The sequence below is a fragment of the Fukomys damarensis genome, unplaced genomic scaffold (genome assembly GCF_012274545.1).
Source record: "Fukomys damarensis isolate Sample0158 unplaced genomic scaffold, DMR_v1.0_HiC HiC_scaffold_33, whole genome shotgun sequence".
Lineage (NCBI taxonomy): Eukaryota > Metazoa > Chordata > Mammalia > Rodentia > Bathyergidae > Fukomys > Fukomys damarensis.
Genome location: NW_022900945.1, coordinates 45,439,736 through 45,455,974, shown reverse-complemented (window position 1 = coordinate 45,455,974; position 16,239 = coordinate 45,439,736). Strand labels below are relative to the sequence as shown.

At 37.1% G+C, this 16,239-nt stretch overlaps 1 protein-coding gene across 1 annotated transcript; it reads right to left on the bottom strand.

Annotated features, from left to right (window-relative positions):
- Positions 1-468: 468 nt before the first annotated feature.
- On the bottom strand, positions 469-15,468 carry LOC104866975 (bile acid receptor-like). The gene is given in 10 exon segments (XM_010631217.2): positions 469-856; positions 4,198-4,311; positions 5,157-5,270; positions 6,606-6,705; positions 6,841-6,945; positions 7,036-7,169; positions 10,495-10,635; positions 12,892-12,985; positions 12,987-13,255; positions 15,327-15,468. Coding segments are annotated over 10 exon segments (1,383 nt in total). The 5' UTR covers positions 15,391-15,468; the 3' UTR covers positions 469-608.
- Between the last annotated feature and the right edge of the window lie 771 nt (positions 15,469-16,239).

Below are 16,239 nucleotides of genomic sequence, written 5' to 3'. Positions count from 1 at the left end.
AGAAGGAAATCATGCTAATTTCCCAATATATGTTAAAATAATTCTTAAACTTGTTATTTTAATTTTTCAATACCTAGCATCACAAATTGTTCAGTGTGGGTTTATAAAAGATCTCTTCTTTTAAGACACTAAGATAAGGTAAGAGTTTAACAAAACTTTGCCCTCCTTTAATAATTCATAAAATGTTCTGGTAAGAATAGGTTTTAAAATATTAGTTCCTTATACTGTGAGTCTGGCCCTAATTAATGAGGTCCACAAACTGCTTAATCCTAATGACAACTGCTTCCACTTGGTAGCTTTTTTTTTTATGTCTATAAATTACTAACCTAAATGAAATAAGTGGAGTTCCTTCAGGTAGCAGCTATTATGGTTCCCTTTGAAGGAACTATGCAAAATCAGTAGCCATTGCTGTCTCTGAGTCCAATCTTGAAAAGAATCTCGGACGTCCATTTAGTGATAGTCCTATGTTCCACAAAAATTTGATGAGCCCAGATGTGGTCCAAGTTAGGGTGGTCTGCTGGCAGCACACCAGTCTTGTTCATATTCTTCAAAGCAGTCATCTAATTTAGATTTAGAAAATTTAGTATGAACCACAGCATTCTAAGCTTTTAGTGATGTGAATGCAAATTCCACTTCCCAGAGAATAAAGCAGTCAGTCTGGGGTCCTCTGTTTTCCATGTGCTAAGTATCTCTGAGTGGTTGTGACTCAGAGTTCTCAGTTCAGTTAGCATCCCTATGAGACGAGCAAAATGTTGAGGATCTTCTGCATGATAAATCTTTGAATACTTATACAAAATGTGTAAAATGGGTTCTTGTAAATTCTCCACATGTTGTTTATTTCTAATGCATGGACGATCTGAAAAATATCATTGGATTTATCTTAACGTATATTGGAAAGTGGTAGATTATGGTGAATTCATTTAAAACAATGCAGATTTTAAATAACAAACATTTACCAAAACATTAATATATGTCAGATATTATGCTAAGTAACTTGCCTCTGTTGCAATATTTTATTTACTCGTTTGTTTGTTTGTTTCCTTGTTTGAGACAGGGTCTCACTGTATAGTTGAGACTGACCTGGAACTCACTATGTAGCCCAGGCTGGTCTCAAACTCACAGCGATCCTCCTGCCTCAGCCTCCTGAGTGCTGGGATTACAGGTGTGTGCCACCGCACCCGGCTATTTTATTGACTCTTCATGATACTTTATGAAAGAAGTTCTGTTTTTAACCACCATTCTTCACATGAGCTTCTTGAAGCTTACAGAATTGATTTTTATAAAGTCACATAGGAAGGAAAGGTCAGAAAGTACTTTTAAGAAGATAAGAGCATGGGCCAAAGATTTAGCTCAGTGGTACTGTGCCTGCCTTGCAAGCACAAGGTCCTGAGTTGGATCCCCACTACCACAAAAAAGAAAAGAAAAGAAAAGAATGTAAGAGCAAGAAGAGGCTTCATTGAAACTTTAAAAGATTAAGTAACTTCTCCAAGGTCAACAGTAAGTAAAGACCAAGCTTCTAAAGTCCTTAGCTGTAAAATATGTGTCAAGCAAGAACTTCTGTGTGGTTAAAAAGCTTTCATTCCACCAGTATGGAATATGGCAGTAAACATAACAGCCTGAACCACTGCCCTCATTAAGCTTATATTCCGGGTCTGGAAAAAGTGGAGAAAGAAAGAAACATACATACATTTTTTAAAGTAAAAATGTAATATGACAGACAGTGATGTCGCAAAAAAGAAGCAGAGAAATGGATAAGAATTTAGGGTGGAGGGATAGTAGCTACTTTAAAAAGCCAATCGGAGATAGAATGACATAGCAAAAGACCAAAATAAAGAAGGGTGGAAGCAAGTGCCTATCTGGAGGAAAAGCTTTATGAGCAAAAGAATTTTCAAGAATGGCCAAACCTGCAGCAAGAATCCACTTGAAATTTTCAGTGTGTCTATGTCCAAAACAGTGTGCCTGGGGTGGAGTAAGAATAAGGGATGGTGTAATTAACATAGCAAGATGGAGCTTTAAAAATCAGATTTTTTTCTTTGTGCACAAACAGCTTGTCCAGACTCCCTCAGGTCTACAGCATGAACCAGCAACCCCTCCGCAGCTCCGATGAACGGACAGAATATGTAGGTGCTGGCCTAGGAAGTCAGGGTCTGGGTGAGAAAAACGGCTTCTCTAAGCTTCCTCGTGCCTTACACATAGCCACTGCCCTATCCTCTCCTCAGCCCAGATAAAAGGGACAAACTACACAGATACCAGCCCCAGGAGGCTGGGGCCCAGTCTCCTTTCCAGTGAGGGAGAAAGCTAAAACTGATGGGAGTGAGAAGGAAGCCTGCCGATCTATTGTCCCATGGTATTCCACTCCTCTCTGTGTCTCATAAAAGGGCCATGTTGGAGTGTTCCCTTAACTGCTATGTAGTGACCTTTTTCATTCCTTCTAATGGATTTTAGCTGGATGTTTACCATGTCCGCGATTAAAATTGCTACCCCTGCTTGTTTTGGGGGTCCTGATGCATGAATATTATTTTCCATCCTTTAGTCTTTAGTCTATGAATATCTTTTTTGATCAGACGAGTTTCCTGATGCAACAGTGTTGGATTGTTTTTTGACCACTCTGTGTCTTTAAATTGGAGAGTTGAAGCCATTAACATTGAGAGATTTTACTGAGATGTGTTGATTATTTACTATCATTGCCTTCATTCTTCCATGGTGAGTCCTTTGTTTTTCTTTTTCCTTCATTTTTTGTTGTTTCTTCATTGACCTTACTTGGTGTTTTCATTTTATCTGGGTTTTTAGCTGTGTCAGTTTTACTCTCTCCAACATGGGCATTCTTGAGTATTTTCAGGAGTGTTGACTTAGCTTTCATTTATCTTTTGAGCTATTCTTTTTCATGGAAAGACATTATGTTTCTATCTACTGTGGAATTAGCTTAATCAAGGAAGTGAAAGACTCCTACCAAAAAAACTACAGTTCTCTAAAAAAGGGAATCGAAGAGCATATCAGAAAATGGAAAGATGTTCCTTGCTCCTGGATAGGCAGAACCAATGTTGTCAAAACGGCCATACTCCCAAAACTGTTACACAGTTTTCTATGCAGACCCACTCAAAATACCAACAGCATATTCTGCAGAACTACTGAAAACAGTTCTAAAATTCATATCGAACCAGAAGAGACACAGAATAACTAAGGCAATTTCAGGCAACAGAACAAAGTAGGAGGCCTTGCAATATCTGAATTAAAGCTATTCTACAAAGCAATAATGATAAAAACAGCATGGCACTGGAACAAAACAGAACATGGATCAAAAGAACAGAAGAGAGGATGCAGTAACATCCCCAGACACATTCATGTATTTGATATTTGACAAAGGGAGCCAGAGGCATACATTGGAGAAAAGATACACTATTCAATGAGCGCTGCTGGGAAAACTGGACGTCTGCAGATTGAAACTGAACCCATTTCTCTCACCATGCACTAAGTTAAAATCAAAATGGATCAAAAATTTAAACATAAAAATAGAAATATTAAATATACTGGAATAGCCAGGCAAGATGGTGCACACCTGAATTCCAGGCCAGCCTAGACTACGTAGAGAATTCAAAGCCAGCCTCAACAACATAGTAAGACCCTGTCTCAGTCAGTCAATCAATCAATCAATCACTAGAAGAAATGAAAGATAAAATAGGTAAAACACTTGAAGACATGGGTATGAGAAAGGATTTCCTAAAGGATTAAGTTTTCTAAGTTGCACAAGAAATAACAGCAAGAATCAACAGATGGGATTAAATCAGACTATGAAGCTTCTGTACAGGAAAAGCACCAGTAAGTAGCATGAACATGGAACCTACAGAATGGGAAAATATTTGCCACCTACTCCTCAAACAGAAGACTAATACCTAGGATATATAAAGAACTCAAAGTTAAGCCACCTAACATTAAAGGAACTCTCCTACATGTTTTGTGGGAATATAAACTAGTACAACCATTGTGAAAATCAACATGGAGATTTCCCAAAGAACTAAAATTATAAAGTCCGCATGACCCAGCTATCACCCTTCTCAGTATCTTCCCCCAAAGAGCCTCAGACATCATACTCTGGTGATGTATGCATACTGACGTTTATAAAATAATAATTTAATAACCACTATCTTCATTTTTCACTCACAAATTTCATCCAGATTTTTACTGCTAGGTGGTTTTTACCAGAGAAAAGCACAGTTGTTGCCGCAAGCAGAGCGTATTTGGTGTCATTGACATTAAGTCCACTCATTCTTCTGTAGAAATAAAACAATGAGCTAATAAATTCTTCAGTGATACCTAAAAAGGTCAGTAAAAAAAGTATTTTCATTAGAACCTAGAGAATCAAACGTGCTGTGATTATCATTTTTTCTCAGAACAATGCAGTGTAAGAAAATTAAACATTATATCTGCCCAAATGATATTTTGTATTGTGCGTTACCAGTCAGAGAAGGGCAGTGTTCACTGCTAAATTGTTCCATAGAATAAATGATACTTCTGTCACAGCTCTGGTGAGGACCATTCCGTGTGCCAGCTGAATTATTCAGCATTGTCACAGTACCTGCTAAAAAGGAAAAAATATAGTCTGATTTTTTTCTAACCCTTAAATAAATAGTATATTCAGTGTCTTTCAGAATCCAGAATAGTTGTTACATGGAAAGCCTTCCCGATAAATAGTAACTTTATAATTTTTGTCATTGAAACATTAAGCTAGATTAATATCATAGAGAGAGCGTATGGTAGAACCTCCATAAATGTATTTTCTACAGTGCTGTATAGTAAAATTGGCTCTCTATAAAAGGGGACAAAAAAAGCCAGACCCATGTATTGGAAAATTCTAAGTGGCTATTATGATATATTTATTCCTCTATCACCTGACAAAACAAAAATATAATTAAAAATAGCTCAACTTTATATAAGTTGTTACTAAATTTAACATAATGACATTAAAGTTTTTAAAAAAGCATTATCGCTAGAAATGCACACCTATGGTCCCAACACTCAGGAAGTTGAGGCAGGAGGATCACTTAAGCCCAAAAGGTCAAGGACAATTTAGTTGAGACGCTGTAGGAAAAGGGGGAGAAATGGGTGGAGGGGAGGATGGAAGGAAGGGAAGGAGGGAGAAGGAAATAAAGCTTCCTTACTTTCAGAGGCTGTGACTTTCTGACTGTAGGATTGGGCCACATGAAGAAACATTACTTCAATTTTCGATCCTTTCTGCAATGCAGTGTGATACTCAATGGTCAAATTTTTAAATCCTTTAAGAAAATATAAGGAAGAAATAAATAATGAAAAGATAATTTTCAGATACCATATTCAACATTTTATTTATTTACTTATGAATCATAAATTCTTCCTCAGAAAAATCATGATATAGAGCTGGTGATATAGCTGAGTCATGCTTGCCTAGCATGTGAGAGGCTCTAAATTTGAGTTCCAGCACTTAAAAAAAAAAAAAAAAAAAAAAAAAAAAACAACATTCCATCTCCATCAACTGCAAAATAAAAACCAAAAGAATAAAGCCAGGTGTGGTGGTGCACGCCTATAATTCCAGCACTCGGGAGGCTGAGGCAGGAGCATCTCTGTGAGTTCGAGACCAGTCTTTGCTACATAGTGAGTTCCAGGTCAATCTCCACTACATAGTGAGACCCTGTCTCAAAAAAAAAAAAAAACAAAAAGAACAGGGTTGGGGGTTTAGCTCAGTGGTTCTGCTGCCTGCCTTGCAAGTGCAAGGTACCAAGTTTGATCCCTGATACAAAAATAAGTAAAGAATCACAATATGCAACTACAAAGCTGAAAAAAAAATTTATTACACATAGTAATATTGGGAGCATTTTTATAAGAACCGGATAATATTTTTCCCATGGAATTTGATAATACTTTTCCTTTGGCAAGAACAAAATGAACATGTTTGATTTAGTCTTCTAATTTTTGTTTCTATGAGTTACTATACCTGTAAATAGCTAAGTTTTGGCCAACAGTGGCATGATTTTCTAGTATCATATAGGGACTTTTCTGCATTTTATGTTTTATCTGAAAAACAACCCAAGCCGGGGATTTAGCTCAGTGGTTCTGCTGCCTGCCTCACAAGCACAAGGTCCCAAGTTTGATCCCTGGTACCAAAATAAATAAATAAATAATAAAAATTAAAATTAAAAACAAGCCAAACCTCATGGGATTGTGCCTGCAAACCCAGCACTCAAGAAACTGAGAGAAGAGGATCATGAATTTGGAGCCAGCCTAGGGTACAAAGACCCTACCTATAAAAAAAAATAATAATAAATTAAAAATAAAAATTTTTAATAAATAAAGAACAAAAAGTCATTTCCAAAAACAAAATAAAACATACAGCGAGAGCATATTTGTTTTGACTTCAAGGCTCTGAAGTCATTTGAATAATATTTTTATGTACTGTATTTACATTTTTCACCCACCTAATTAGAGCAAACATGCTTTTGCAGTTAGAAGCAGCAGCACTAATAGGAAAAACAAAACAAAAAACTTGTTTTTCTACAATTTCCCCTTCTTTTCAAGCAGGACCTTTTGTCAAAGGTGTTTTAAGTATTAAGGTTTTCCAGAGGCAATGTAACTACCTGGGAGCCTCTTGGTAAAATCCCTCATCCCATGCATGTGTAGGACTGCTGTCTCTGAGAGTTGCAAAAAGCTCAGTTTAGGATTGGCATTTTCCTGCACCTAACACATTAAAAGACAACAAAATAAATGTTATTTTCACTCAAAAAACTAGTGAAATTTTATACTGTGATTTTATGCTCTTACTGTCTAACATAAACAATTCTAAATTATTTATCGCCAGTGATGAATACATACAACTTTTTTTGTTTCCTCCATGGGAATTGGATAGTTTTGGTGAGCAGCTACAATGCTACTAATAAGCTGACGTTCTTCTTGAGTTAATTCCATGCTCTCCTGAATCTGTAAAAAAATACACAGGGAAACTATAATGCATACTTATTGAACAAGTTATCATGAACAAAAGAAGAAATTGTGCACAAAAAGTCTTGCCGTTTTTCCACTGGATGACACAAGTTTGCTGTCTGTTCCTTTCTCTTCCACTTTGATGTTAGGGTAAAAACTATTCTTCTGCTTAAAATTCTTTCGAAGTCTCTTTGATTTATATTGGATTTCTGTGAGCAAACCTGTGATATTACAAAAAGCATTAAAAAATGTTTTTGGCATGGAAAATAATGTCATAGGATTTGATTAAAATTATCTCATATTGTATTTATATGTATGATCATAGACACCTTTTTACAAAGAATCCTTCTTTTGGCTCATGTACGTACAGAGCTGTGAAGTTTGTTCTTTCTCCTTTTCCTTAAAAGTACATAGTCATCCCAGACAGAAATTAAAAATTAAATCTTCCATATCCAAATTACAAGTTCAGATTTTATATGGGAATTTTACACATTAATTGTATCTTGGAACCAATATAGAATAGCATTTTCCACATTAATACAGAGAATCATCTAGTAGAACAGTTCACTACCTTATCTATACCTTAGCAGTACTGTGGATTGAACCCAGGTCCTCACATGCTAGGCAAATGCTCTACCCCTGAGCTATAACCTGGCCCTCAAAGCTTTATTCTTGACTTTCATATCATAAGGTCAGGAGAATAACTTGACTTTTTAAATGAGCTAAGTCAATTATTTTCCCTCATAAACAAGGCTACCATATATATTCGAGGACAGTGCTAGAGATCAAACCCAGACCCCACTCATGGTAGACAAGTGCTCTCTCACTGACCAACATCCCCAGACCTACTCCTTTTGTAAGGTAAATAATTTCTATTTGGGCATGTTGCTTTCATAGATTTTTAAACCTTCAAGTTCTACCTCTATCCAAACAGCAGCAGAAACCATAAATAACTGCTAAAAATAACCAAATGTTAATATTTACCTTGTGTTATATCTGTAATTTTTCATGAACTTTTAAAACATTGTATAAAATATTATATCAGAAGCACAATTGGAAAACAAAATAAAAACCTTAGCCCCCTTCTAAATGGATTCATTAGTTTGTTAGGGAGCAAGAATACATCAAAATATGAAGTCATTTAAAAGGTACCAAGTAAATATTAAAATTTTTTGAACTGCACACATAAATGCAAAAATGAAATAAAGAAAAGTAGTCATTAGAATCAGATGAGATTGATTATAGGATGACTTATTAAGAGATATATTTGTAAGAAGTGTTAGTTTAGTTGACAAAAAAAGAGTATCCTACAGAAAAAAAGGAATGCCAGAGAGGTTAAACAGATCGCGGAAGGAAGAAAAATAAACTGGTAAAATCTTACACAGAGGCAAGAGGAAACGATGGTAAAGAATTTCAACTGTACAACTCTTTCCTATATCCACAGGAACTAGGATCAAGTATCTGAATTCCATTCTATGTATATAAAACCATGTCCTGAGTACAATATTTTATAATGGATATAGCACTTTAAAACACAGAAAAGAATTCATCAAGAACAAGATACTGAAAGTATTGGCATATGGTAAGGGAATTAAGGCTCCAAAAGAAAGGAAGTAACATACAAGGCTGTTTTATAGGTTTCTATCATCAATTATGAAGCTTTAAAAAGACTAATCAAAGCCAGGTGTGGTGGCGCACACCTGTAATCCCAGCACTCGGCAGGCTGAGGCAGGAGGATTGCTGCAAGTTTGAGACCAGCCTGGGATACATAGAGACTGAGTTCCAGGTCAGTCTCAACTACATAGTGAGATCCTGTCTCAAAAAAAAAAAAAAAGACTAATCAAGTACTAAATACGTTGAGTATTCAAAAGGGTAAGAGTATTTTATGGTTGAGATCTAAAATATCCCTGAAAAATCTCCCAAATTCAAGGGCTGAACTCTTGGAAGTGGTTGTATCACAATGGTCCTAACTTCATCCATGGATTAACCCAATGATGAGATCATGACAATGGCATTACTGAGAAGTGACAAATGCAGGACCTAGTTGGAGGGAGTGGCTCATAGAGTGAGACCTTGGGATTATATCTTGTTCCTGGCTCTTCCCATTTCTCTGTGCTTTCTGAACACCATGAGCTGAGCAGCTGCCCTTCCGCTATGTTCCTGTCTCACCACGGGCCTAATGGAGCCAGCTGACCATGGACTGAAGTCCTGAAACCGTGAGCCAAAATGGACTTTCCTTCCTGAATGTCAAATACTTCCTTTACATCAGATATTTTGTCACAGTTGACAGAACACTAGCAGAGCGCATACGAAGGTCTGCGGTTGTGATAGCCGGAATCTGAATGCACATAAATAACACCTGAGTAACGCTCATGTCCTTATATCATGGTAGCTGCAATCATATCAATGCTTTTCTCAACCTTGACATAATTTCTTACAGTTTACAGGGAAGGAGGGCAGAATTTATTTATAGAGTGCCACGGAAGAATGTGAGTTCCCTTTCACATACATTTTTAGGCATCAATGAAGAGACAATCTATCAGGAATTAATGTGGCTTGAATTGTGTTCCCAAACTTCACAGAATAAAGCTGAATGTAGTGGTGTAGTGGTATTTGAAGTAAAGCCTTTGGGAAGTCATTACATTCAGATGAAGTTGTGAGGGTGGGCCCTGACGCTGGAATAATGTCCTATGTAGGATACCAGAGAGCTTACCCTCTCCTCTCTCCGGCACATGAGGCAGCATAGTGAAAATGTGACTGTCTACAGTTGGAAATTGTTTTGACAGTTCAAGGTAGATTGAACTAGAAAGAATAGAGGAATATCCAGAAAAAAAATAATGTAGTAACATAAGTGCAAAATAGTAAGAGTTTGGATAAAGCAAGATTAGACATGAAATGTTCATAGTACGCTAGAGAGAAAAATTAAATTACAAGTCACTTGAGATTTTGATCCATAAGCAATAGGCAGAATTCAGGAAATAATGCTCATGTCTCCAAGGATTAAATGACATCCTTTGAGTCAAGCAAGAAATATAGTGAATATACAAGGGACTCAAGACTAGGTGCTGTCCTGCTTGTGAAGTTGAGTTTGTTTGCTTGTTTTGGTACCAGAGATCGAACTCAGGACCTTGCCCTTGCAAGGCAGGTGGCCGCACCACTGAGCTAAATCCCCAGCCCTATGGCGCTGAGTTTTAACACTCATGTGTAATTGTTAGTAAGCTCCACATATATAGATATGGTGGATGCTTTGGGGAACTACCAATTTTAAATTATAGTTTTTTTAGATGCATTATGTAACCTTGGGTTAAGAAACACTAAACTATAAGAAATTCTAATGAGGAAGAAAATACAAGTATTTCTAAAAATAGAGCAATTTAGCACAGAGCAAGGTTTATGAAAGTAATTATCTAGATTGGTAATTAGCAATTTTAATTGATCAGTTTTTAGAAAAATAGCTTAAATGTAAACATGTAAATGTTAAAAATGGCTTGAATAATGCATAAGGGTAAGAAAAATTTTAAAAGCCCTCCAAAAAAATGGACTTATATTCTGCCAACATCCCTACTGCCTTGCACTTTTTCAGTCTGCACTCTTGACATTTCCTACGCATGTACATGTCCATTTCACAATGACCACCATTCTTGCAATTATGTACTGGATTTTTGGTGATGCTATGTCGAAAAAAACCTAATAATAACAAATTTTTTAGATTTTAATATACATACTTAAGTTACTTGCATCTGTAATAATGTATACCTTCATAGTAAAAAGCTAAGTAATCAAGTTGATATAAATTATTTCAGTAAAATGTTTATCCCTTAATGAAAAGGTTTGGTTAATATACATTTATCTGGAAATTTAATTAGTCCTTTCCTAATTGCTATGTTTTATTCCATGCTTATCCCATGTAATTATCACATCTGGAAATTACACTAAATAGCTATTTCACACTAAGAAAATAGCCTGTTTTAGTGTGGTAGGGCCTGCATGGTAGCACATGCCTGTAATCCCAGCACTTGGGAAGCTGAGTCAGGAGGATCACCATAAGTCTGCGGCCAGCCTGGGCTACATAGGGAGGCCCTGCATCAAAAAAAACTCACACTATTTTAGTATGGTTACGATTTATCACCATAAAGCGTTTTTAAAGTTGTGTTTTACAGAATATAAAGATCCTGTGAAGCATCTCTCAAGGTTCCCTTAAAAGAATATGTAGTTGGGGCTGGGGATTTAGTTCAGTGGTGCTGCCACCTGCCTCGAAAGTGCAAGGTCCTGAGTTCAATCCCCTGTACCAAAAAACAACAGCAACAAAAGAATATGTGTTCATGTGAAATAAAACTGTAAGAAAAGCGTTTTTCCCCTATTTACTCTTCCATTTCAATCCACTAAATTAGAAAATATTTCTCCAGATTTGCTCCTCTGTCCACCTCCCTTCTTTAGCACTTCCCACATGAGAGAGTTCATATGGGCTGAGACACTGAAGGAGCCATGACTGGTCGGTCAGAGGAAGGATGATTTTTCCTCTTTCACTTCCTGCACCCAGTACAGCAGTTCCTCTTTATTTGTTTGTTTGTTTGGGGTGGTGGCCGTTTGGTTTGGTTTTGGTTTTGTTTGAGACAGGGTCTGGCTGTGTGGCTCAGGCTGGCCTGGAGCTCATTATGTAGCCCAGCTGGCCTCAAACTCCTGGTGATCCTCCTGGCTCAGCCTCCTGAGTGCTGGGATTACAGGCATGGATCACCATGCCCAGAATTTTTCTTTTTCTTCTATTTTTTTTGGTACCAGGGATCGAACTCAGGCCCTTGTGCTTGCGAGGCAGGCAGTGGGACCACTGAGGCAAATCCCCAGCCCAGACCTTCTTTATTCTTGATCTATGCAGTAATCCCTTCTAGCTTTCTCTCCTTCCCTTCAGAACAGTAAAGTTTATCAGCTTGGTCAATTCTCCTCCTTAAAGGCAACAACATCTTTTTGAGTAGATACTTGAGAGCAGAAATTTCCTATTTTAGATTCAACAAAGGGAACAGAAAACTCAATTTGGGTTTTTAGAACTATGCCCCAGTGTTCAACCTAGTTTTAATAGCAAGGTCCTGCATTTCAAGAATAAACAAATATTTGCCCCGCTATTCTTTTTACAAAGTTGTTACCTCATTTGGCTGTTCTTTACCAGAGTGAGCTGTGAGATTCTGGCAGTAAAATTTCACTCTGTATCTCTAGTAAGCATGTTCATCCATCCTACAAAGGCCTAATCATTTCCAGGTCCAGTCTCAAAAGCCGTGAACGTGTGGGAGAGGTAGTACAAGGGATCAAAACCAGACCCTTATGCAGGTTAGGTTTCTAGCCTTGCTTTTGTACATTTTTTTAAAATGCAAATTGCTTCAAAAACCTCAAAACTCTTCAAGATCAGAGTCTATTTGACTCTCTACAAATTCTATCTTTAGTATTGGTCTTCACATTCGGACTTTCAATTTCTTTCCAAAAAGGAATTTCAAAAAATAGAATTTTAGAAGCCATTTAATTCAAATTCCTTCTAACTGCATGAATCATACCAACCACGTAAAAAGATGTAATCCTCGGCACTCAAGCTGGACATGCATGGTGGCACACACCTGTAACCTCAGCACTCTGGCAAGCTGAGGCGGTAGGAACAAAAATTCAAGCCCAGCTTGGGCAACTTAGCAACTTAGAGAGAAGAGGGGCCGTAGCTCAGTGCCCCAGTACAGCTAAAAAGAAGGAGGAGGAAGAAAAAGGAGAAGGAGAAAATGGAAAATTAAACCTAACTTACATTTCATTTTCATGTCTCTCACCCCACAAATGGATCCCTTTAAACATGTCATGGTCCTCCCTGGTTTTGCTTTACACCTTACTAAGAAGAGTATTCTCACATGCCTAATGTTCCATGACTGTTCAGTGGGCCCCAAGATTTCAGTTTTGTGTTAACTTGACCCTTACCTTTACAGCCTTCACAAGTAAGTGCACTATAATGATATCCTGATGCTTTATCCCCACAAACCACGCAGACGTCTTCCTGTCCTTTCATTCGCAAAAGAACAGGTTGGTGTGGACCTTTTCATCCCAGGGTGCCCATCTTCCGCATCATGAATAACCACAAAAGTGGGTTTATGTAATTCACGTGGATCAAATGCACACTGCCCGTCATCCCTGGACTGTCGATCCAAGAAGTAGGTGTCGAAATTACTCTGTAAAGACTGAGCTCGCAAAACTGGAGGAAATTGAGTCGCAGAATAATGACAATAAGGTGATTCTTGAAAATCATTGTCTCGCTGCTGCTAATTGACTTGTTCTGGCAAAATGTCTAGTTTTATTAACAAAACAAAACAGATGATGGAAAGTCAAAATTTCATAATTGCTTTCAAACTTCAAAGTGTTTCATGCTCAACAAACAGGGTTAGTTCAACATGTCCACTCTCTCCCAGGGGTTTACTGTCCAGCATACTGGACATACAGTAAAAAAATTATAATACAGGATAAATTCTACCATCCCAGAAACATGCAGGGGTTGTAGCTGGAAGAAAGGCTGATCATTATCTGAGAAAAAGAAAAAAAGAAAAACTAAAACACAAGTTTGCTAGTTATCTAATTAGAAAGTCTTATTTACTATATCTTAACACTCTCCTTTGCCTTTTGTAGCCTGATTTAAATTAATAATTACATTTTGTTGTGTTGTTTATCTGAGGATATGTTTACTTACTTTGTAATATTATTGTTTTGGTGGTGGTGGTGTTTGTGTTTTGAGACAGAGTTTTGCTTTGTAGCCCAGGGTGGCCTTGAGCTCCCAGCTATCCTCCTGTCTCAGCCTCCCAAATGCTGGGATTACAGGTATGCACCACCACACCCAGCTAGTTAAATGTGTTCTCATCATATAGTTGTTTTGTTCTTTTTTTTTTTTTTTTTCTTGAGACAGAGTCTCACTATGTAGTGAAGACTGACCTGGAACTCACTATGTAGCCCAGGCTGGTCTCAAACTCATAAAGATCCTCCTGCCTCAGCCTCCCAAGTGCTGGGATTACAGGCGTGAGCCACCATGCCTGGCTCATTCACATAGTTTAGATATCACTGTCTGTACATCAAAGCATATGATATCCGAACAAAATAAACTAATTTTTACCCTCAAAATTCTACCACCAAGATTGGTAAAAAGTATAATTTTTATTACTTCATATAACTTACAATCTTATAGCACCTACTACAACTAATGCTAGGTGTTGAATGAAGACCACATACTCTAATGTAAAAAGAAAAGCTATCAGTAAAATAATGTAGAGAAGAAGAAGAGAAGAGGACAAGAGAAGGAAAATGAAGAAGAGGGAGAGGAAGAAGGAAGGGAAGGAGGAAGAGGGGGAACGGGAGAAGAGGAAGAGGAGAGCGAAGAAGAAAACTACCTGTTCGAAACTTCGGTAGAATTCTGGCTAATGTTATATTGGCACAGAAAACAGTTAAAAATATTTTTAAATTGTAAGATTAACTTTATATTATCTCCTTGATCTTTTCGTAGAAAATTTTTATTGTCTCTTGCATTGTTTTCTCTTTCCATTTTGCAAGAATCTTACATTAAAACTAAAATTAGCTGGGTGTGGTGGCGCACGCCTGTCATCCCAACACTCGGGAGGCTGAGGCAGGAGGATCACTGTGAGTTCGAGACCGGCCTGGGCTACACAGTGAGTTCCAGGTCAGGCTCAACTACATAGTGAGACCCTGTCTCAAAAAAAACCAAAAAGAGAAATTGTAAGTATGAATAGCTATTGTGAACTGTATTAGCTAAGTTGTGTAAAACAGCTTTAGCTAACCACTAAAAACAACTTCAAATATACATGTTAATTTTTTAATTAAATAATATTTGCACCTGTACACAACGCCTCCTGCCTCTTTTTTCCTTTCTGCCCCTCCCTGGAAGCCTCCCTCCCCTCTCTATGCACAGAAGCTTCGTTTTCATTTTTCCCTTTTGTTTTCACTTTTTCTTTTCCTGTCTCTCCTTCCTTTCTCCCCCCACCCCTCCCTGTTCCCCTCCTCATTTTCTTCCCATTTCCCAATATCTATTATGCATTTTAGTTCTTAGTTCCGTATCATGTTCAGACACAAATTCCTTACGATGAGTGCTACCATTAGGTATGCCAAACACGTACCAATAAAAGTTCTGCTCTTTTAAAAAATTAAAATTAAAAAATTAAAGAGGCACCGGTAAAAACTTAAATAAAAATTTAGACTATTGTGCCTTTCTCTCATTACATTTGATTCTGGCTTCTCATAGGAAGTAAATGAAGGTCATTTGCTCATTTGTTAATTTCTTTTTAAAGAAAATCTCTGTGATTAACCATAACACCCCCCAAAACTGTTTTACTGACTATTTTATTGTATTTGCTATGAACCACAGAAATGCACGGGTTCAGCCAGACAGTGCCCATCAGCCGTAGTGACGTAAGTACACGCCATTGTCTAGACCGACTAGAGCTGCTTCCTTCACGCCAGACAATTCGTTTCAGAACAAAACCTGGAGGAAAAAAGATTTGCAGCCTGAGAAGCTGATAGTTACATTAGGATGATATTATAAAACTACAATGGAGTTTTAAAAAGCAAAAAATTTAGCAGAATTTATGAGTTTATATGTATATTTTGAGAAAACATTGCTTTTTCATGTCTCTCTACACCAAATTATTTACTATTTAATTCAAAATATTTTTCAATATCTTTTTGCTCAACGCTTCATAAATAGCGTAATAAATCTTTGTAGTAATCATTATAACTTGAAAGTAGACTAAGGTTTGAAATCTGGCCTCATACGCTGCTTTTACCATCCACTTATGTGCTGTTTATTAAACCTCCCTAAGCCTTACCTTTCTCTTTTGAAAAAAAAGAAGTAGTAAAATCCTTCAGAAGTGTTGGAAGAATTTAATTAGTGTTTTAAAACCCAGCACGGTTCTTGAAAATAATTGATTCCCAAGATTATGATTCTAGTGGTTTCCAGATCTCAGTGTTATAAATTAAGATGAATTAGGAAGAAAAATTAGACTTTTTTATGAATATGGAGGAAATAAATAATAGGAAAATAGCTTTTATAGCACTTTTAATCTTCCAGATTTTGTCACAGTACTATAGGCAACTAAATTAGAATGAAATTAATATGCAGTCAGAAAGGATCTGGGCCCTCAAGGAAGTCAGAATTGTGGCTGCAGGGGCATCTAAAGACCAGGCCTCAAGATAAAGACATAATGGCCAGGCCCACATGCTTTCCTAATGCATAAACAGTAACTTGGAATTATTCTGTAATTAGCACCTCCTGGT